Here is a 22,854-nt window from a genome sequence, read left to right as displayed (position 1 = left end):
TGCCCTAGCTGCACAGTCATATCTTCCTTCATGAAGTTTCTTATAAAATACCTCTTTCAACCACTCAAAACTATAGGAAGCCCCTCTATTGGTCCTAGTCTCAGTGACAGCTTCATCATATGTAACCCCCAACAACTCAACAGCAGCAGCAATTGCCAAATCTTCATTGACATTTGCGGGAGGTGTGAAAAACTCTCCAGTACACGGGATGCTCAAAAGACCCCTGACGTCGTCAAGAGTAATAGTCATTTCACCGAATGGCTGGTGAAATGAACTAGTCTCTGCGTGCCATCTCTCAGCAAAAGCAGATATCATGTTACCATCAATCATATGCAAACTACATCTTCTCAGAGGACGTAATCCAGATATATTAATCCAATGATCTATTTGAGCAGGTAAATGATATCTAATATCAATGAATTTGTCTTGCTTTTTGCCATTGGAAACAACTTTCAAGGCACGTCTTTCCTGTTTAATTAAAAATAACACAATTAAAAATATATTATAATCTTATACTACAAATAAATTATAATGTGTAATAAAATAACCTATACTACAAATATATTATAATATGTAATAAAATAAATTATTTACTAACCTGTCCATTCCACACATTAATTGCAATATGATGCTCATAATCTGTAAGGACAGAAAGATCATAAGGACCTCCAGGAAACATGGGTTCATCAGGCTGGTGCTGCTGACCATGTTCATCATCAAAATGTTGCTGCTGCTGGTCATATTCATCATAAAACACATGATCGTGCTGGGGCTGCTCATCCTGGGGCTGCTCATCCTGTTCTGCATTAAACATAAGATTTTGCTGTGGCTGCTCGTTCTGGGGCGCCTGCCTTTCCTCATTTCTCTTTCTCCTTTTTTCAACAGCAGCTCTCCTATTTGATTGTGTAGGAGGCCGAACTCGCGAATAATCACCACCGTCAGATTTTCCTCCTCTGGTCCTCACTAACAAAATTCAATAAACAAAAATAAAAAAAATTACACAGTGTACCGAAAATTTTAAGAGGATTGAAATTTCCGGTAGTTCAAAATACATACCAGAAATTTCAAAAACGAAATTTCCGGGAATTTACAACTACCGGTTTTTCAAATTTCCGATTTGAACTACCGGAAATTTCAATCCTCTTGAAATTTCCGGTAAAAACTATTTTGACCAACTTAAAATTATACCCCGCCATTTAAACTTATACCCCCAACTTAAAATTTTTGTTGTAAAATACCCAAAATAACCCTAAAAAAAACAGTAAAAGTCAAAATAAGAAAAAATTGAAACACTTTACCTCCACATTGAAAAATCCGGAAAAGTAAGTTTTCAGAAAAAAAAGTTTTTACCGGAAATTTCAAAAGGAATGAAATTTTCGGTAGTTCAAAAAAAAAAAATTAAGTACCGGATTTTTGAAATTTCCGGATTAACTACCGGAAATTTCAAAAAACCAAATTTCCGGTGAACAAAAAATGACTACCGGATTTTTCAAATATTTTGAAATTTCCGGTAGCTTTCGGAAATTTGAAATTTCCGGTATTGAAATTACAACTACCGGAAATTTCATTTTCCAAATTTCCGGTAACAATTATAACTACCGGAAATTTTGATGCAAAAGTTGACTTACCGGAAATTTCAGCAAGGTCTAGATTTTAGAGTAATTTATTTTAACTGCTCACGTAAATGAATTTTTTAAGGATAAAATTGGATTTTTAACAAATTGAGGGAGTATAAGTTTAAATGGGGAGTACAAAAGCCAATTCTCAAACTTTATTTAATAAAACTTACTTGATTCATTTACAACAGAGAGATTGTACAAAATGATAAAATTTATGAAACAAGAATGGAGCTACTCTCCCTTGTTTTGCAATTACTTACAATTTCATCTACAAGTGCATATAAAGCATTTGCTTGTATTTCTTCAACAACAAAAAAACACTACTTGCTTATATAGTCATGTGGAGATATGGGAGCATATAAAATAAAATAATATTTTATAATGGTATATAAGATATATAAATCTTAGTCGTTCATCAAATTATAAAATATTAAGATTAAACAAAAAATTATATAATATAACACTTAAATTACTTTTAATCATAATCATATTTATATAGTATTATACTTTTCATATTTAATTATCACATTTTTCATTATAATACGTCTTTTCATATGAAATATTTCAGGGGATATATCCTAATACTTTCGGAGACTCTCCAAAAGTTTAGTTTTGGAGGTATTAATTATTATTATTTTAATTTTTTTATGCTAAGGACGGCAAGAACCCCAAAAACAAACTAGCAAGTAGAAGCAGCATAAACTCAAGTCCCATTACATCTTGCATCAGTAAGTTTGCACAATCAATTGGAGGTCTCTCAACCTGATGAACTCCCAAAGGTTTATTGTTTTTTTTGAAATTTTCATCTGTTTGTTAATTAATTAAATAAAAAATGAGTTTAATTATTAAATTAATAATAAATATTGTGATTTTTTAATTAATTTGACTAGTTTTCAAATATTGTTTTTTATTTTAATCGTTAGATTTTCGGAGAAAATGATCTTGATAATTTAGAGTTTGATCGAAAAATAAATAAAATCTGATTAAAAATGATTTAAATTATCATTCAAACTCTTTTGCAGAATATTTCACATTTCAATAAAGCTGATTAACCATTTAAACTATACCGTTTAATTTTTTAGAATTTTGATTTGTGCATTGATTTTTAAAATGAATTTTGAAAAAGAATGACTTTTTTTACACAAATCGAAATCTTTGACAAAGATAACAATTAGAAACGATGAAAAGATAGTGATATATATGGAAACCAACTTTTTTTTGTATTTGCAATACTTAATTAATCACGTATAAAAATATAGTTAATTCAATTAAATATATAAATAATTAATTTAAGTTTATTTAAAATTATAATTACTTATGTAGTTAAAACAACTATATTTTCTTCGTGATTTGAATTAATATGTAAAAAAAATTTTCTCGTGATTAACACGTGTAAAAAATGGATCCTTATATATATGTATCATTAATGTAAATTCATTCGTTACATAATCGACAAATTATATTAATACTAGGACATTTTAAATTAAAAGAAAAAATAAATACTTTCGGGTATACATAAGTAGCTTGTATTCAAGCTTGAGCGGATACATGCACAATTGCACATGCAAGAGGCATTTGGTATATAGGTTATGTCAAATTCACCATTCTGTATGCAATGAAGATGACATAACTTTCTGTTTCTTTCTCATTTCTATCATACATTTCTAAAATTGTGTAATTTTATTTCTGTCTTCTGTAACTTAACGTTAATCTAAAAATTACTTTTATTCATCCAACCTCTCTAACTAATTAACAATATATTAAGTAACTTTTACCTTAGCTCTCTCTTACTAACAAAGTAAGTAAATAGTTACATAATAAAGTTGATTCCTTTTCTAAAATGAGGACCAATATATAATGCAAAATAATTTGAGAGACCAAACATAAAAATTGTAATATTTTGAGAGGAGCAGCTCATATTAGGCAATCTAATGTTTGTTTGACAAAAAACCATTTCAACTAACTAATATAGAGTTGAAGCTTTTGGTGATACAATTCATTCCTATATATAGCATTAAGTTAATTAGAGCTAGGCTAGCTAGCTAGCTATAGTCTTTAAGGTACATACCCCTCCAAATTAAATATAAAATAAAGAATGTTAAAAATATATTTAATTTACTTAAAATTTAGACTTAATACATTGTTATTTTGTTTTTTTGTTAAGGAAGTAGTTAAAGTTCAGATACATTCTCATTTAAGTTTTCTTTTTTTCCCTGTGAATTCTCATTTAAGTTTTAACACAAGATATGTATTTTTTTTTACAGAATAGTGTATTTATGTAATTTGGGATAGTTGTTAGTTTATGAAATTTCACTACTTAACATTGTAGTTTCACCCTCAGGTTAATTATGTGTGTCACTGTAATTCTGAAACCGTATACATGCACTTATAACGTGTTTGGCAAAATTTCAATATATCCAACAAAAAATAATGAAGAACTAAAAAACAGAAAAGAAAAAAAAATTACAAGCAAAAATTATCTAAAACAATCTCCACATATAAAACCAATAACAGATTTCTCATGCTAAACTTCGCAATTTTGAGAAATAAATAAATAAAAATGCTCATCTATAAATTTCAAAAGCTAAAGACAGATGCAGAAGGTTCTAAACCAAAGACAGATCAGACTTCAGAGGGATTCAATATTTTTACATTTCACACAATACAAGCAAACTCATAATATTGGAAAATATAAATATATCATTAATTAATCAGAACAACTAAATGATGGATTCATATTTGAAAATTTCCTTCTTAGCTCAGATAGATCTACACTGTCAGAATTGTTAGCCTGTGAATCATATCAATTAATCTCAAAAATTAAAAATAATCAATTAGAGTAAGTTTTAAACAATTAAAAAAAATGTAAATAATATAATACATAATCTGTAATTAGTACCTCACACTGCAAACTGTGGAGTAATCTTCCATTGACTTGAATTGAAAAACAACTAACAACTTCAAATCCCTCTTTCAGAAATTGTTCCATCAATTTATAAAGTGGGACCCCTTCTTCCCTAAATCCACTACTAGTAATTTCAATTCCAACACTTCCATTATTCTTGTGTATAGTGAAATTACAAGATGCATAGCTTCTTTTGAAATTTGGAATATTAGAGATCTTTTTCATTTCATCCCTTTTATCACCAAGTTCTTTTATATTCTTCTTTAAGTGATTTATGTAATTCACAGCTTCATTCATTTGATCAGATAAAGAACGTTTTCCCTGAAAGTAGTAACCCTAATTTATTATAAGAAAAAAAACCTAGAAAAATATAATGAGGAAATTAAAATAAATATAATAATATTTGACCTTGATGAATTGAAGAGGGAGAAGGGATCTAAGAGAAGCATGAAGAGTGGCCATTTCTTGTCTCCTTTGTTTCTCAATTTGTCTATGAACCATCTTCTCTTTGTTAGAATTAATGAGATTATTTGTATGAGATAATTTCCTTGGTGGAAGGGTTGTAGTAGATAACTTTTTATGAGAAAAATCAAGAAGAAGAGAATCATAATCATGAGGAATGAGATCTTGGGAGATTTTGTGATTTTGTTGGTGGTGGATAGTATTAGATAACGGGATCGACAGTTCATTGCTTGGTTGTAAAGGAAACATGTTTGGTCAGTTTCAAAGACTTTCCAAATTATTGGCTAAAGAATGTTATGTTGTTGGTTTTGAGGTAAGATATGTCAAAGGGGTGATGAGCCGTGAGGGGCCTTAATTATTCGCAAAATCAAAGATTCCTCTAAATAATATATAAAAATCTCCATTCTTCAAAGTGAAAGTGATACCAATATATACTTATAATACTAGGGTTGGATGTTTGCATTTTCATTCAAATACCAAAACTAGTATTCTAAGAGTTTGCGCGATGTTATACCATTTAAATAAACTATATAATCTTTAAGTTTGCAAACTAACAAATTTGAAGTTTAAATGAATTTTCAAACTAATCGAAAATAATAGTTGTCTAATATCTCATCAATTTAAAAGTCAATCTTATTATTTATCAAAAAGAGAAAAGATCCACTGTTAGATTTTTTTTAGAGTTTCATATAAATCTCTTAAAAACAATAATAATTTAAAGTGGTATTCGATTTTTTTTTTAAAGTATTGCGATTAAATTGCATATCAATTTATTCCTCTAATATCTTAATTAATGATCAAACATATATGAATTATCCTTATATATTAGTATCACAATTATCGATCTAATTATATATAATTAATTCCTTAATGAGATGAGATTGTTAAGATACAAGTATAAACTATTAATTCTATGTTGATAATGAATAAATTACATGTTGGTCATAAAAGAATATAATTTATATATCTAAGGTCTCCAAATTTTAAGTAAATACATGACAGCAAAACTTTTTGAAGTGTTAGAACTTTGACTTGCTTTCGTGTACATGTTGTTCTCACGATTTTTATCCCTTTGGGGGTTGCCCCTTGGTCTTGATTTGGCTTTCAATTTTGTTGGTGATCTAGATGTTGGAAAATAATGCATAGAGTTGGTGTCTTCTTGTACATTATATGAGTGACAGGCGCAACCTCTCCTATATTTCATTTATTTTGTAGTGTTCTCTTATCATGTATTCCTCTTTAGGTTTGTCTGTGTTTATGTCTCTTCTTATTGTTTATCGTTGACTTTTCTTTTATTTACCGTAAAAAAGAAACATTCTAAAGAGATAATTGGAACACCAGAGTATCTTGCGATAGTACTTCCTACTACCCCTAGGCTCTAGCCATGAACCAAGACCATTATCATTAGCCACAATTTCATGACAATCACACAATTCCCACTATTAAATAAATTTTGTTCCTCAACACCCACAAATTCCATATACAACTGAACACTATAGAATAGATTCTCTCAGTTTTTTATTTCTTTGCATATATTTTCAAATATTTACCCTTATTTTTTTACCAACATAAAATTCACCCTTAAATCTTGTATCTACATTTATTCAAACAATATTACTTATCTAAAAATTTAAAAGATTATTATGAATATGTCTAATAACATATTTCTCTTTGAACTGGTGAATGTTTATGCCCCTTTTAAGGTTTGATAATAACTGATACATCCGCGGGTCAACAAGATCACCGGTAGCCGACAAGCATGCTGGTCCACGGTGCACACTCAACACAGTTTGAAAACTCGTAAAATATATGCTTACCATTAATTTAATTGATATTAAAAATCTTTATATATACTTGCTTTTCAACCACCACAATATCAACTTAACATAATCAAGCAACTGATTTTCTTGTAATTGTTTATTCTGAAAAATGACATTATTGTGAGCTTTCAAATATATCATATGTAAACGAACCAAATAATTGTATTTTTTTTGTCACAGTTTACCATTGCTATGCAAACCACAAAAACACTTTCGAGCATAATATCATACAACTGTGTTGGCCCATGGTGAATAAACACCGGAGTTCAATAAAAGTTACTACTACGAACGTTACTTGTAAACATTTAGTTCTTTAATCCCTTACTTCATTATCAATTAATCATTTATCTTTCAACAAAGCTATTTACATGTACATCATTTGTTTGAGTTTGCTTAAATTTTTGTTATTTACCTTCTAAAATTACTTTCACAATGTTGTGATGAGATGGGTGACGCAAAACTTACCCTCAATCTACTCCATTATGATACCTAGTAAATTATATTTCCATTGAAAGAGATTCCTCCTCACACAATATTTCCTCATAATTTACTCATTAATATTAATCCTTTCAAAAAAGTGTGTCGCAATCATCACCAAGCCAAATTACTAATAATCCAATTCACACGACAACATTTCCATCCCATTCGTAATGTTGTGAAAGAACATTAAACCACAAATCCTCATATACATCATTGACCTCCAACACCATTTCTCTAGTAGAACATAATTAAACAACCATATATTCCTCACACTTAATCCACTCAACTCGCAATCGATACACTTTATTTCCCATTTAGTTTAATATAGTTTGTGAATGTTCTCACACTATTGTTAATTGAATAAGAAAAAAAGACAAAGAGCAAAGAGACAATATAAAAATAGACAAAGTTGCTTAATATTGAAAAAAGATGTATTTTTACCTTTTCTAGTAATTCTAATAACTACCGCAAACTAAATATTTTAATCTCTTCTAATAATTATTATATTAAAAATAACTACCATTTCAATATAATTTGACTACACATCAGTCCAAAAACAATAGTTAATATACTCACCCTATATAAAGTAAATTTAGTATGAAAAATGATAGCTAACGGATTCTTTAAAAAGGAGAAAAAAAAAATACAGACTAAACAACTTTAAGCAGAAGCTTATGATCAATCAAAATCCTAAAAATCCATAAAATTAAAATATCCCAAAATTTCTCTTTCTATTTACCTTAAACCCCACAATATTTTGATGAAAAAAGATAACATAAGTTTTAGTAAAAGAAAATTGAATATGACTATATTTTTCTTAATATTTTAGAGCACAGTACTTGATTTAACTCGAAACATTGGAATCACATTTAGTCTAAACAAAAGGAACTAAAAGTGTAATAATTCAATAAAATAAAATAAAATATATATAAAGAACTTTATCTCCGAATCCTAGGGTTATATTGTTTATTTTTTTCCACTTATATATGATGTAATCGAACAAGAAAATCAACTATAGAAGAAGATCTGATTTGGGGAAATTAAGAATCATTTAAGGGGAGTAATCTTGCCAGGAAAATGGCCAAAGAGAATCAGCATATAATATTGGCTCCTTCAGGCAATGATGAGAAAAAGATCATTCGTAGGGAAGTTGAAAAACAAAGGAGGATGGAAATGTCTATTTTATGTTCATCACTTCGTTCTTCACTCCCTTCTCACCTCATCAAGGTCTTTATTTTATTTTATTTTATTTTATTTTTCATTAATTAAATATTAATTTCATATAATTAAATTGTTCGGGATAATTTGAGTCGCATCCTACTTAAACAATTCTTGATCGAACTCATCTCTAGGTCGAACTTTAAATTATTAAGATTTTTTTTCTCTCTAGAAATCGGAGGGTTAAAGAAAAAAAGTAATGTAATTATATAAATTTTCTAATGAAAAGTATGGTCAATTTGGGGTTTTACAGGGAAAGCGTTCAGTATCAGATCACATAAATGAGGCTGCAAATTATATCGAAGATTTGAAGAAGAAAATTAATAGACTGGAAATAAAGAGAGACAAGCTGAAAATGAAATCAAGTATGGTTGAAAGTGGAAATGAATTATCAGGAGATATTCGTAATTCAAGTGTAGTGAAGTGTGTGAAAATGAATGTGATTCGAGATGGGGTGGAAATTGTTATATGTAGTGGATTCCATGATTGTAGTAGTTCATCCCCTTTATCAGATTTAATGGAAATAATAGTTGAAGAAGGATGTGATGTTGTTAATTGTGTTACCAATCAAGTAAATGGGAAGACATTTCATACTATTAAGTCTGAGGTACATACTTAATTTTAATTTCTATATATACGTTTTTAAACAATTTTATTTAAGGAAATGCACAAGTTTATATATAATGACCATTTGTAATACCAATTATATATTGTTGAATAGGTGGAGGACATGACACGTCTTGATCTTGCTCGGCTACAAAACAAACTGGATTATGCAATCTTATTGTAAGGTAATCAATCATATGTGTGTTGAGGACCTATTACAGTTATATCATCATTATTCTCAGCTTCCGTTTGTTAATTTACTTGTACTAATTAACTTCTTAGTGCTTTTCATGCCAAACTTTTTCTTACTCAACTTAATGTGTGACATTTATGATATGATTCTCAATTTCTACTCTTTTTGGTTGGTTTGAATGTAATTGTTTCTATTTTCTTATTTCTTGGCTTAACATGATGTTGAGATTGAGGAGGCCGAAGGCGTATGAGTAACAATGGGGTCAAATGATCTTAGACTACAAATAGATTTTGACACTACTTTTCTCTTATTTTAGTTGATATGAAACTTAATTACTTACACTTGAACTAAATAAATGGTTGATACCGACAAAATTGTAAATAAATGGTTGATACTGACAAAATTGAAGTGCAAGCTGGGTGTTAAGGTGAGAGTGAAGGAGGGAAAGATCGGAGAAGATTTGGTGGGGAGAGTGTAGAATAAAACATGGTGGGATTGTTTGTGATGGAAAAATATTGTGCATTGTACACAATATATTGTACCTTAGAATTAGCCTTTAAATATACTTTCAGACTCTAGTATAAATAACAACGAAGCAAATTTGAATTTGATCAAATATCAATCATTCAACTAATATTCTCATAAAACAAAATCTTATAAAAGAAAACAAAGAATGATTAAGGGTACGTAGTTTAGTAAATATAATTGTTTTTTGGTTAAAGTTACACAAATTAAATTAATTAATATTCTTAATCGATGTATATATAAGTAGTTAGTTTTGTTAATTTATATTTGAATCTGAAAGTATATATATATATATATCTCGAGTCATCAACTAATTAACTATATATATAAATAAATAATTGGTCTATCTAATATGAAAATTTTAATTTGGAAATGGTTCAAAATGAACCCTTGAAAAGAAAATAATATTGGAAAAAGATATCAATATTTAAAAGAAAATATTGAAAATTTTGCATGAGGACACTTATGTACTTGAAAAAAAATATGAGTATTAAATTTATAAAGTTGAAAGTTTTTATATAGTCAATTAATCACAATCGTTAAATTATTAAAGATAATTAACTTTATCAAAACTACTTTTAAAATTATCTCTATGAATAATTGTAGAAAGTATAAAACTTTTAACAATAACAATATATAACAATTAAACTCCTAAGCAATGACAATATATAATATAGTTTGAGTTAGTTAGTAAACAAATAAAATTAGTTAATTAATGTGATATAAAATTTGGAATCTATTAGTACTAAACACATAAATTGGAATGGTTTCTTAAAATTAAATATGTATGGCATATAACTTGTAGGAATTGTTTCCTAAAAATATGCATGGCATATAACTTATTCTTCGTTCGTTGTGGTTTTTTGCGTAAACTCTCGTAATATTGTTCATAATTAGGAAAAATCGTCTCAATGGATTAAGAAAGAGATTGTGGAAAAGTATAACATCTTCAATAGGGTGTTGATGATTTCTTTGGAGCTTGGACGTTCTAATCATTGAAAGATCGAAGAAGATATCATATACAAAGATCGAAGAAGATAGCATATACAAGGAGATCTAGCTTTCAACAATTTAATGTAACCAATTGTTAACATACCATAAATATTCATGATAATTGAAAGAACTATTATTTTCTCTCGGTAAATTGTAGCCTACCACTTCTAAAAAAATAAAAAACTGTCGTAGCAGAAGAAGTTAGGAGAAGAACAACAAAGATAACAGACAAATATCCTAAATAAATCAAAGTAAAAAAAAACAAGTTTGCATTATAACTTTTCTTGTCTCAAGCAAAAAAAAAAAAACATTTTATTAAAAACATTGGTGATATTCTTCTTTTGAAAAAGGAACACGTTTTAGCTTCTATTCATAAAGTAATAGATGGTTAAATACAAAAAATTTATGTTTTAGTTAATGTATTTCAATTATTTCGTATTCTTTTAATCAATGAATTTCAATGTTTTATAGTCTTTTCAATTGATGCATTTTTCCATTTTAAATTATTTTTAACAGATGTTTTTTTCTCTAACATTTTTCAAATTAGAAGTGAATAAACACATTCACTTTACAAGAGGATATTAGATGTAAAAGTTAGTCAAAAGATAAATATAAAAGTTAATCAACTACAATTAGTTTTAGGTGGATAATTTATTTATTCTTCACCAATTCTATATACAGACTCATTCTAGGAATAAATCCAAATCACAAACACCCACATATAATTGGAACCATATCACATGACCCTATAACGTTTGTTTGTTTTTTTTTTTTTTTTAAACAGGGGAACAAATCAATGCATGCAACACATGTATTTTTTTTTTTAAACACCAAAATGAGATCAAGATCATAGTATTTTTATGTGACACGTATGTTGCTTCCACAAAACTTATGGCATAATAGCAAACACACGGATCAGCACAATCATATACCATTATGATAGGATTATAGTGATTAATAATGTAAGACCATAAAAAAAATCCCATTTATATTTTTTCAGCTAAATTACATCTGCGATCTTTTAACTTAATTTCAAGTAATGTTTTAGTCTTTTATATATTTTTTTTTCTCGAGTTGGTCCTTTATTTTAATTTTAAGTGACAATTTGATATTTTATGTTTTCAAATGTCAACAATGTTGTTCTTTCTTTTACAAAAATTCAAAAAAATTATCAAATTTTTCAAACAAAATCCATAAAATTCATTATCATCTTCAATAAAGTACAAATTTAATCAAATTCATAACTTAAATCTTGAAGTAAACTCATATTTTCATTCTTTATTTGATGTTGTTGGAGATAAAAATATAAGTGTATTTGAATATTTGAGTTACGGATTTGATAAAATTTGCATTATATTGAAGATGATTATTAATTTTATAGATTTTGGTTGAAAATTTTGACGATTTTTTTGAATTTTTGTATAAAAAATAATAACATTATTGAAATTTTAAAACATAAAATATCAAATTGTCACTTAAAATTAAAATAAAGGACCAACTCGAAAAGAAAAAAAAAAAAAAGACTAAAACATTACCTGAAATTAAGTTAAGTGACTACAGACGTAATTTAACCTATTTTTTCTGTAATAAATTAGTTTATTATTACTTTTATATAAAGTATATTTTTTGATCTTGTATTAAAAAATCTTGGCTTTATAAGATGATGATCCTGATTCCTGAGGGAGCCCCCCACTATATATGGTTCAAACTCTACCAAACAATCAAGGAGAATTAATGGTATTAATAATTCACTGCCAGTGTGGTCCCCAAAGTGATGTTTCCAGACTAGAAAAGCATGTCATATATATCCAATTCTTTTTTCCTTTTTTTATTTTATTTATTTTTTTACTTTTTTTTTTATAAATATGTATACAATTTTTTATCCCGTAAAAGAAAATGTACACAATATTTTCTTTCTTTTTCCTGTAAATGTCGAACCTTTAACTGAATTTAAGAAATTCAAACTTTCAATTTCTGTTAAATTAGAGTTGATCATCCTAAAACACTTATCATTAAAGAGGTGATTTAGCATTTCAAAAAGTATTGAATTAAATGTAATAATACTGTATTTGAATATATTGGTCATACTGCATGTCGATGTATATTAAGAGATAATTTTGCTTATTTGAATCGTTTTGTTTGTGAATTTGAGAATTACAATCGCAATAGATGTTAAACTTACTAGAATTGTAATTGTTATTAAAATAATTTATAAGAATGAGCGACAATTTTTATGGATTAAATATAATGAGCGACAATATGGATTAAATATGATTCATAATTAATAAATATGACTTTTAAAAATAATAACTTGTTATTTGATCTATTAAAAATAAATTTTAATTGTCTTGAGATGATTAAAAAAATAACAGATATAGAATTTGTTGATGCAAGAATTTATTGCACACTTTTTTTCTTTGTTGTGATTTTATTCTTAAAGATTTTCTTGATAAAATTTGTATCTTTTGAGAATTGTTTTATTGAATTTTGGTATAGTCTCCAAATATTTTGTATTTTTTTTTTAATAAAATTTTAGAATTTAGAGATTAATTTAAAGTATCAACTTAGTTCGAATCGGTTAATTATGTGATGTATTTGTATTCTAATTTTACAACAACAAAAATCTCTAAATAAAAATATATCTGCGTTGTGAAGAAGGTTGTTACATTTATCATATTATATTCTCATAAAAAAGTATAATATTATATTAATTTTGAATTTATCTTGTAATTATGGGCCAGGATCCCTTATACACTTACACGTGTTTTGAATTATGAGATGTAAAGAGTGAAATAATAAAGACTTTAGATAAAATAATAATAATTGTCTTCGTACGTACCCACAAGACCGGAACATATATAACTAGTATATATATATTTCCTTTGACGGGAAACATATAACTTGTATATTAACATACTAGTGTTTGTTACTAAAAGAAAGGCACGATGGACCATATCAAAATTTATCTTTTTACTGTTGAGAATATTCTATTTTTTATGTTATTTTTATAGACTGAATATTCTATTTTAAATGGCTCCAATAGAAGATGGGTGCGGATCAGCCGCCACAGATCACCCTTGATGGCCGAATAATGGTTTACTGTTTAGCTTGATTTTTTATTCGCCATTTCAAAACAAGAAAACTTGTAAAGAAATAGCCATTAATCATCTCTTACAAATATATATAAACACAACTATTATAATATATTTATATGTTATATTAGGATATCAATAAAAGCATCACTAAGAGATTTTTAAAATAAGTCTTGATTGTATATATGCCATTGCAATTAGTTCTAACTATTTTAAATTGTTTCTTCTCTATAGCCAAGTACTATCTGTAAAAAACATGACTTCTAACTCCGGTTTACAAAAAGATAATTATGCTATTTTAAGATGTCTAACATCATCCTTTGTAAAATATGTATCCGTGAGTTTGTGAGGTATCTCATACTTCTATTTACATTATTCACAAGGTATCTAATACACACATAATTTGAAGGTAAAATTTATTAAAAAGAAATTGGCGATATAAGAACAAAGCACACAATATTGGTGAGAATATTAATTTATTTATAAGTTTAATGATTATATATGGATAATAATATTATAATGTACTATATGAGAATTCTATCATTTTGTCATATAGACTTATTTTATAACTGTTTTTAAAAATACCTCACATGTTTCATTTATATTGGATATTAATACAAAACTAATATATATTGATGTTATATTTTTTTCTCTCTTTATTTATTTAAGACTAAATGAGTTTCACTATTAATGTAATTAGTACTTTTGCACTAACAACCAACACAATTAACAATTGAATAATTATTTAATTATAGAAGTTACAATTATATAGTGAAACAATGAAATCAAATTAAATTCCTTTTTAATTTATATTTAGTGTATGATCTTTTTTCTCGGACATTTTCAATAAACCAATTTTTTTTAAAAAACAATACTAATATATTATATTTTGAAAATTATAAATCAAACTATCCCTTTTTTTGATTTAATTAGAAATCGTCATTTACAAATGCGACTTTTTTAAAGAAGTCCAAATTTACAATGACGGCTTCCTTAAATATTTATTTTCTTTATCTTTTTGCTTTTTAATTAAAGAAGTTATATATATATATATAATTCATTAAAATTCATTCATAAAAAATACAAATTTTTATTTTCCACCTATTATCAAAACTATTTAGTGCATATGTCTCACGTGTATAAGATTGTTAATGTATTCAATATCTATAAAGAAGAGTTTTTACCTATATCCAATGAAAGATATTGATTCGGATAAGAAGGTGAAACAATGTATCACAATCTTAAAATGTAGAGAATTAAAAATTATCGTTCAAATAATACCCGTATTATAATTAAAATGGACTTTAGAGAATAAGTGCCAAGAATATGGGGACTATGACAATTAACTAGTCATACCCGAAAATATTGTCCAAATATTACGAACAACTTTAATTAATCTACGCACTTTTTTTAAAATTGGTGTTGTTTTTTATGAATGAATTTTAATGAAATATATATATATATATATATATATATATATATATATATATATGTATATATATTTAAAATAAAATAAAAACGATGTAACAAGTCCTTTTTCTAAAAGACGACTCTTTTAATTAAAAAAAAACACAAATATTTAAGTAAGTCGTCATTGCAAATTTGTGTTTCATTAAGGAATTCACATTTTTAATAGTGACTTCTAACTAAGTCAAAAAATAAAATAATTTAGTAAATAGTTTTCAAAAGGAAAGATATTGATGAATTTTTTTAAAATTTTAGTTTTTTAAAAAATATCATTTTTCTCATTTATTTATTAAAACAAAACAAAAGAAAAAGACATAACCGTGAGATCGAATGTCTAAATGGGATTCCATTCCATAAAAAAGAATTGTTGCGCAAAAAAAAAAAAATTCTTCAATTAAAGCCTTAACAACAAACCAATTAATTGTTCTCGCATTTTCTTGTCTTGTGTGTATTTGTGAGCCCAAAGCAAATAAAAATAAAATGAAATCAAATATGGGATGTGCGCGCTAATTAGTATGAGTTTATCGTGAGAATTGTATCGTGCACCTCCCACCTTCCCACCCTTCTATCCCATTGAAAATATCATTTTGTCCATGTTGTTATCTATAAAAACTCCAAAAAAATTTCTTTTTTTTTCCACCTATTTCATTCGAAACTTTCAATTGTCCGATTCACATATTTGCAAACCTTCGAACATTTGAAACATTCGAAGCACAAAAGTAAGACCCTCTTCGAAAATATGAAACTTCCGAAATCATATTTTTCCAAATGTTCGAAAGTTTCTATCAACATGTAAATTTCAAAATGATATTTTTTCTAGATCGCACAAATTTTTGAAAGTTTATAACAAACTGAAACTTTCGAAGTGCATTTTGTCTCAGAATTTTTGAAACTAACCAGTTTATATAGGCGTCTCATTCAAACTAACCAGTTTGAGTGTGGGGCTAGAACATACTTGTTGCATTTAGTGGACATCCCTATTTTTTCCAATAAAACACATACACACGTGGAGGCGAAATAAGTTAGTTTGTTTATTGATTTAGATCATTGTCGGGACTATTCGTGAGGTATCGCGGTATTAGTTGTCCTTTATGATAATTTGGGAGATGGAGTTGTCCACAACACTCGATAATTGAGAGGTTACATGACCCTATTACATGTATATGATTTATATGAAGTTGTGTCATTTATTCATTTATTTATTAAGTTGTGTTATTTATGATGCAGTGCTGGATTTACGAGCACTTCCCTAACATCTGTAAACGGAGGGATAGAGGAGCAGTTCCTGCACATCTTCCAAGAGCATGTATGTGGACTACAAAATATGTTGTTGAAGGTGGATTTATGACATATCATTGGAGACTTGATGCTTTGTTGCTCGAGAATGTAGTGTTTACACCATATGATGATGATTGAGCTAATCATCAGTTTGTATCAATTTCAATGTTCTCCAGATACCTTTGATGTCGTGGAATCTCAGTCTCATATCTGCCGGAGCGATGTCTTCGACAATTTGGTCGTATTCAACACAATTTACGCGACATTTCCTCGGGTGCCGAACAATATAGATTTGGAATGTCATACTACTATAAAATCATCTTTAGAGGCCTTTCGGAGCCTATATCCTGTAGCGAATTTTCTTGGAGAGGTTACTAAAGACTACTATGTATGGTACTTAAATATTTCACATCTTATAATCCTCCATCCACCTATTGTTGTTTCACCTCCGAGTCCACCTATTTCTACTGCACATGGTCCATCATCTTCTGTACGTAGGTCCATAGAGTTGGTAGCTCCATTTTGTGAAGCTCATGACATATTAAGTGGGTTAGGCCGCATGTTCCCGGACGACAATTGTCTTACCTTTTCAAATGCCCAAATGAAGTTATCTTGTCGCTCTTGTTCCAAGTAAGCAAATCCGACCGAAAATGTCAAACTAGTAGATGTGACACCTACAATTTCAAGTAATGGTAACAGGTATCTATTTGTTTTGTATGTGCTATCACATATCAAAACAAAATGAAACGTGTTTAACAACTTTATACAATCAAGATGCGTCCAAAATATATCTCTTAGAACATCTGAACTCTCGTCTTCTTGTCCAATGTACACAATTTTCTTGATGTATTAACTTCAACAAATGTTGCATTTCTGTGTACAAACCTCTCAACGATGATCGATAAGTACTCATTGCTTTATATATTTGGCTGTGAATTTTGGGATTATCTTTATTTCTCTCTCAAAACATTTAAAATGAATCTTGATGCAAGATTATCCTTTGTCATGTCATTGACAAATTTTCTCTCTTCTTCGTTTAAATGCCCCAAATATGAATGATCGATTAAAGTATCTAGTAAATCATGATTGTATGTTGTACAACGAACACTAATCTTCCATCCTCATTTACTATCTCTACATCTACCTTTTGTAATTTATATGTTAATAAATTACTTTAGGCCACCTCAAATGCTTGTTCCTTTGCTCGGTTTTTCAAAGAACACAATTGCTTTTTACAGGTTTGATTGTTGTAGTTCGCCAGTTGAAATTGTCACTTGTTTCATGAAGCAAACTTTTCTGGGGCAAATTGAATTGAAAAAAGACAGTTGTAATGTTACCTTTTTTTTCAATATGAAAAATGTTAATAGAGTTTTTTTTATTGATGAAAAATGTAAATAGTTAACTTTTTAATAAAATTTCTTATTCAAACAATGACATTAGCTTGCTAAACCAATCCATGGTGTTTAACAATGTTTTGATAGACAAATCCCCATAATGCAATATATAGTTAATAGAACTCCATATAATATAAGGTACTATCTAACATATGACATCTATCTCAAGTGAGTTGCATTTGTTAAGACAATTCCAATGCCATAGAGAGAGTGAGAAAAGTATTTGTCCAACAAGAATCGGCTAGAAATAATGTGGAGCGTGCATTTGGAGGACTCAAATCTAAATTTGCCCTATATAAACTTGGTCTAGTGTGTTGTGCATGTTTGACACATGAAAATCCTCGTGCATACAATATATGCATGCATCATATTGCATAACATGATCGTTGAAGACGAACAACACTCATAATGGTGATTTTGGTTAATCTTATAATAATAATGATAATTACGTCTCAACAATTGAAATACATAATAGTTTTCATCCTAATATTGTAACAAAACTACAACGGAGATCATGTATCAGTGAAAAAACGAGTTTATCAACTTCGAGCAGAATTAATGGAACATATTTGGGAGAAATTTTAGACATAAACATAACAAAATTTTAATTTTATTAATTATATAATTTTTTTAATTATTCATATCATGTATTTAACATTAATTTTCAATTATTATTATACAAATATAAAGTTCAATTTAATTTGAATTTTATATTAATATTTTAATTTGTAAAAATATATATGTAATAAAATATTTAGATTTAATATGACCTTTTAAGAGTATTTCTATAGAAGTAAAAGATGAGTTGATTGCTTCAATTACACTATGAACTCAATTAAGGTACCAATGTTGGATTGCATTATTGAATAATAGTATTTAAAAATAATTTTTAGTAACCATTATCTTAAAAATAAATTGTGTTAATTAGACCAAAAGCCCTCACTGGACCCCAAAAGCATAATTTACCCATGGTGATTCTTTTTTAACTCTAAGATATACCTATATATATTTATTTTTTTATAGAACATGATATATATCTATATATAATATTTGAGCTAGCCATAGCTAATTAATTAGAAGCCAAACGTTTAAGAGGTTTCATTAGGCATCCAAGTTTCGGTTGTATATTCACAACTCGATGGTCAATTTATGTTGTTCTATCAGAAAACAAAGATGAATTGCCAATTATTGTGTCACTGTCCATTGATTAAATTGTTACAAACTAAAGAATAATCTATCCATTGAATTACCTATCCAGCTTACATATACAATATATTGAATAAATTAAACATAATGGAATAATATATATAGTATAAATGTGTGACATTTCCAATGGAAGATGTTGCTTGACAAAAGCTTGCAAACACTAGTATATACCCTCATCAATTTGAGGCATAAATAATATAATACTCATTGAATTGGCTTGCTTCTCCACTATTATAATAACCTTAAGAGTCCTTGACTTTCAAGGCAGCCCTTTGTCGTGACCGTAAGGCATTTTCTTAATTTTTGTTGTTTATTTGCATTTGTCGATATATTTTTTGCTTCTTTCTTTCAAAATCTAACTTTTTTTTCCACTTCTTCAAACTCTTATACTCACCTCCAAAACTTCTTACAGTTATTCATCTATTTTCCAATAGGGAATTTAGATTCCGAATACCATCCTAGAGATTCTATTGCAAAAGAAATATGTCATTGAAATGTTTATGTTGTTTCTCTAAAGAAAAAGAGCAAAGACATAGAAGGTATGCATTCATACAAACCAATCCATTTTTCCGACAAATTTTAGATCATAATAATTGTCATCAATCTTTTGTTTTCATCAATAATGTTATCAATCTATTCTACCTTTTGGTGTTAGAAAATCATCTAATGAATTTTTTTTTTCAACGTATTTAATGTTAATAACTTGTATTGTTAATATTTTGTTGAGAATAAAATCGAATCGACGATAACTTTATCACTTTAATTTCTAACTCTCTCGTCTTAGCCACCAAACAAATCATCTAATCAATTAACATTTGATCTTTTTGTTTGTTTTATATTTTATTTTGGTAGGAATGTGGATGACAAGAAAAATATTAGAGACTATCCATGGGAAAGATACACCTTGAAGGAGTTGCTTCGTGCAACAAACAATTTTCATCAAGATAACAAAATTGGAGAGGGTGGATTTGGAAGTGTATATTGGGGTCGGACAAGTAAAGGCGTTGAGGCAATTACATACATAACTTTTGAGTATTTAATTTGTTTATCATAATAATTAAACTATAAGCTATGAGACAATCTCTCCAAAAATGAAATATCAAAAAGAATTTTAACAAATAGATTTATTTAGATCAAATACATGTATATTTATATTTTATTTCAGAAGAAGTAATATATATTTTTGTAGATTGCTGTGAAGCGATTGAAGACAATGACTGCAAAAGCAGAGATGGAATTTGCAGTTGAAGTGGAAGTACTTGGAAGGGTGAGGCATAAGAACTTGTTAGGGTTGAGGGGATTCTATGCAGGAGGAGAAGAAAGGTTAATTGTGTATGATTACATGCCTAATCACAGCTTGCTCACTCATTTGCATGGTCAACTTGCCTCAGATTGTCTACTAGATTGGCCTAAAAGAATGAACATTACAATTGGAGCAGCTGAAGGCTTAGAGTGAGTATATCTTCCATCACCTCTCTACTTTTACAATCTCATTGTCAGCTATTGAAATCTTATTTCTTTCTTTCTTAATGTAATAGTCTATAGTCAACTGCATATATTGTAGCTCACTGCACTTTAAGATAGATAGAGATATTCATGGGTTGAGTTGGAAGGGTTTTGGGATCTAACCAATTTTAATTGATTTGGGTTAGGTCAAAAACTCTTATTTTTTCTATCAAATTCGAACCAATTCAATTCAATGATGAGTGAATTTATTCGGGTTGAATCATAAGACATATTTTTTTTAAAAAAATTTTAAAAACATAAATACAATTAAATGTCATTTTATTTTATAAAAATTCTAACATTTACCATAAATTCTTCGTTACGATTTAAAGGATAACACTTGAACAATTGAAAATTTGTAAATTCATATAAAAATCTTAATCTATAATAACAAAAAAAATCGTAATTTTTTTGAACTGTTATGGGATCATAAATTGTTTATTCCAAACAATTTTAAATTTGATTGAAAAATATAAGATTAACTTAGTGAGTTAATGGAAAGATAGAGAGATGAGTGATAAGAAGGTAGAAAATTTCATCTACACTCTTAAAAAATACTAAAAATATTAATACTATTACTCATTAAAATTTGTTATAAAAAAAACTTTAATATTGACCGTGTTATTGAGTCATTGGATTGAACGGGTTGACCGAACACCTGGTAATTAAGAGTAGCAGATATTGGGGTCCGACATTATATTTGATGCTTTCTTGTTAGATATTTTAACATAACTTATTTGATCAATTATTCTATTTGGAGTATTATCTTGTATTTTAAAGATTAATGTATGTTTATTCAACTAGCTGAACTTGAATTTGCCGTCTATGATGAATGTTGTATTTGATTAAGGTATTTGCACCATGAGGCAAATCCTCACATAATTCATAGAGACATAAAGGCAAGCAATGTTCTATTAGACACAGAATTTGAAGCCAAAGTTGCTGATTTTGGTTTTGCAAAGCTAATACCAGAAGGTGTAAGCCATCTTACAACAAGAGTTAAAGGCACACTTGGATATTTGGCACCAGAATATGCTATGTGGGGTAAAGTTTCTGAGAGTTGTGATGTTTATAGTTTTGGGATATTGCTTTTGGAGATTATAAGTGCAAAGAAACCAATTGAAAAACTACCTGGTGGAATAAAAAGGGACATTGTTCAATGGGTCACACCATATGTCCAAAAGGGTGTTTTCAAACATATTGCTGATCCAAAATTGAAAGGGAATTTTGATTTAGAGCAATTGAAATCTGTGATTATGATTGCTATGAGGTGCACAGATAGTAGCCCTGATAAAAGGCCTAGTATGGAAGAGGTGGTGGAATGGCTGAAAGATGGTGTTTTGAAGAGGAAAAAAGATATTCCTAATTTGAGTAATAAGGGAAATGAAGAAAATGATGAAAACTATGAAGAGTTTGTTACAATGCAGTCGAACAACCTTAAAATACTAAGTGATAATGATGGCCGCAAAATGAGATGATTTAAAATACATCCAAGGGTTTAAGAAAAAAATAAGATGGAATTGTATTATATTTTCAACTATCTTGTTGGCCTTGATTACATTTACTATATTTAATTTAATTTAACTTCTAGTATTTGTCTGTAAGGCCATATGAGAGAGTAATAGATCATGACTCATCCCTAAACAGATGGATATCTACCGAATGTCAAAGTTATAATTCATTATTTAAAAATATTATACTTTTTCTGTTACTGGATACATTTGAGATATTTTAGATCAGGATCGATTCTAATATTTTAAGTGTTCTGCACAGAACAAATAAAATGATATTTTAGTAACTATTTAAATATTATTCTCCTTTTACTTTTTGATGTAAAAGTCATCAATGATATTTTATAATTAATATTTTTTTAAATCGATTCCAATAGAAATCAAAACAAATTTATTTAATCTATTTATGATAAATTATAAATAAAATTTTAATCATTTCAAATTTTTAAAAATATATTTCACAACAGCAGTATGGATAGGCTATATAAAATAGGCTAAATTACATTTGTGGTCCCTTAACTTAATTTCAATTAAGGTTTTAGTTATTTATCTTTTTTTTCTTAAGTTGGTCTTTTATTT

At 27.9% G+C, this 22,854-nt stretch overlaps 3 protein-coding genes across 4 annotated transcripts; 2 read left to right on the top strand and 1 right to left on the bottom strand.

Moving 5' to 3' along the window:
* Positions 1-4,116: 4,116 nt before the first annotated feature.
* Positions 4,117-5,387, bottom strand: LOC101492196 (transcription factor bHLH118-like). 2 transcript variants are annotated; one of them, XM_027333440.2, is made up of 3 exons: positions 4,933-5,387; positions 4,519-4,845; positions 4,117-4,431 (listed from the first exon to the last, which is right to left on the bottom strand). In XM_027333440.2, the coding sequence occupies exons 1-3, from the start codon at positions 5,233-5,235 to the stop codon at positions 4,423-4,425; spliced, it is 639 nt and encodes a 212-aa protein (XP_027189241.1). In that variant the 5' UTR covers positions 5,236-5,387; the 3' UTR covers positions 4,117-4,422. The 2 variants fall into 2 exon arrangements, with proteins under 2 accessions (XP_027189241.1, XP_004496640.1); XM_004496583.4 differs by having other exon boundaries at positions 4,117-4,410; positions 4,933-5,336.
* A 2,870-nt stretch (positions 5,388-8,257) lies between these two features.
* LOC101491860 (transcription factor bHLH36-like) lies at positions 8,258-11,057 on the top strand. Its single transcript, XM_012714680.3, has 4 exons — positions 8,258-8,513; positions 8,758-9,111; positions 9,226-9,295; positions 10,726-11,057. The coding sequence occupies exons 1-3, from the start codon at positions 8,364-8,366 to the stop codon at positions 9,292-9,294; spliced, it is 573 nt and encodes a 190-aa protein (XP_012570134.1). The 5' UTR covers positions 8,258-8,363; the 3' UTR covers position 9,295; positions 10,726-11,057.
* An 8,544-nt stretch (positions 11,058-19,601) lies between these two features.
* LOC101491552 (PTI1-like tyrosine-protein kinase At3g15890) lies at positions 19,602-22,475 on the top strand. The gene is made up of 4 exons (XM_004496581.4): positions 19,602-19,797; positions 20,111-20,267; positions 20,448-20,710; positions 21,615-22,475. Exons 1-4 carry the CDS (start codon positions 19,742-19,744, stop codon positions 22,240-22,242), a joined length of 1,104 nt encoding a protein of 367 aa, XP_004496638.1. The 5' UTR covers positions 19,602-19,741; the 3' UTR covers positions 22,243-22,475.
* Positions 22,476-22,854: the final 379 nt, after the last annotated feature.

This window comes from Cicer arietinum, chromosome 4 (genome assembly GCF_000331145.2).
Source record: "Cicer arietinum cultivar CDC Frontier isolate Library 1 chromosome 4, Cicar.CDCFrontier_v2.0, whole genome shotgun sequence".
NCBI classification, from domain to species: domain Eukaryota; kingdom Viridiplantae; phylum Streptophyta; class Magnoliopsida; order Fabales; family Fabaceae; genus Cicer; species Cicer arietinum.
The sequence above is the reverse complement of the archived record's forward strand: the minus strand, read 5'-3'. Positions and strand labels throughout refer to the sequence as shown.

Bases quoted from the DNA above. Each gene is read 5' to 3' on its own strand.
- LOC101492196 (XM_004496583.4), bottom strand. From the start codon at position 5,235: ATGTTTCCTTTACAACCAAGCAATGAACTGTCGATCCCGTTATCTAAT. The intron at 4,846-4,932 runs GTCAAATATTAT...TACTACTTTCAG, and splicing joins TCCCTCTTCAATTCATCAAG to GGAAAACGTTCTTTATCTGA. The intron at 4,411-4,518 runs GTACTAATTACA...TATGATTCACAG, and splicing joins TCCACAGTTTGCAGTGTGAG to GCTAACAATTCTGACAGTGT.
- LOC101491552 (XM_004496581.4), top strand. From the start codon at position 19,742: ATGTCATTGAAATGTTTATGTTGTTTCTCTAAAGAAAAAGAGCAAAGA. The intron at 20,268-20,447 runs GCAATTACATAC...ATATTTTTGTAG, and splicing joins GGACAAGTAAAGGCGTTGAG to ATTGCTGTGAAGCGATTGAA. The intron at 20,711-21,614 runs GTGAGTATATCT...TATTTGATTAAG, and splicing joins GGAGCAGCTGAAGGCTTAGA to GTATTTGCACCATGAGGCAA.
- LOC101491860 (XM_012714680.3), top strand. From the start codon at position 8,364: ATGGCCAAAGAGAATCAGCATATAATATTGGCTCCTTCAGGCAATGAT. The intron at 8,514-8,757 runs GTCTTTATTTTA...GGGGTTTTACAG, and splicing joins TCCCTTCTCACCTCATCAAG to GGAAAGCGTTCAGTATCAGA. The intron at 9,112-9,225 runs GTACATACTTAA...ATTGTTGAATAG, and splicing joins TTCATACTATTAAGTCTGAG to GTGGAGGACATGACACGTCT.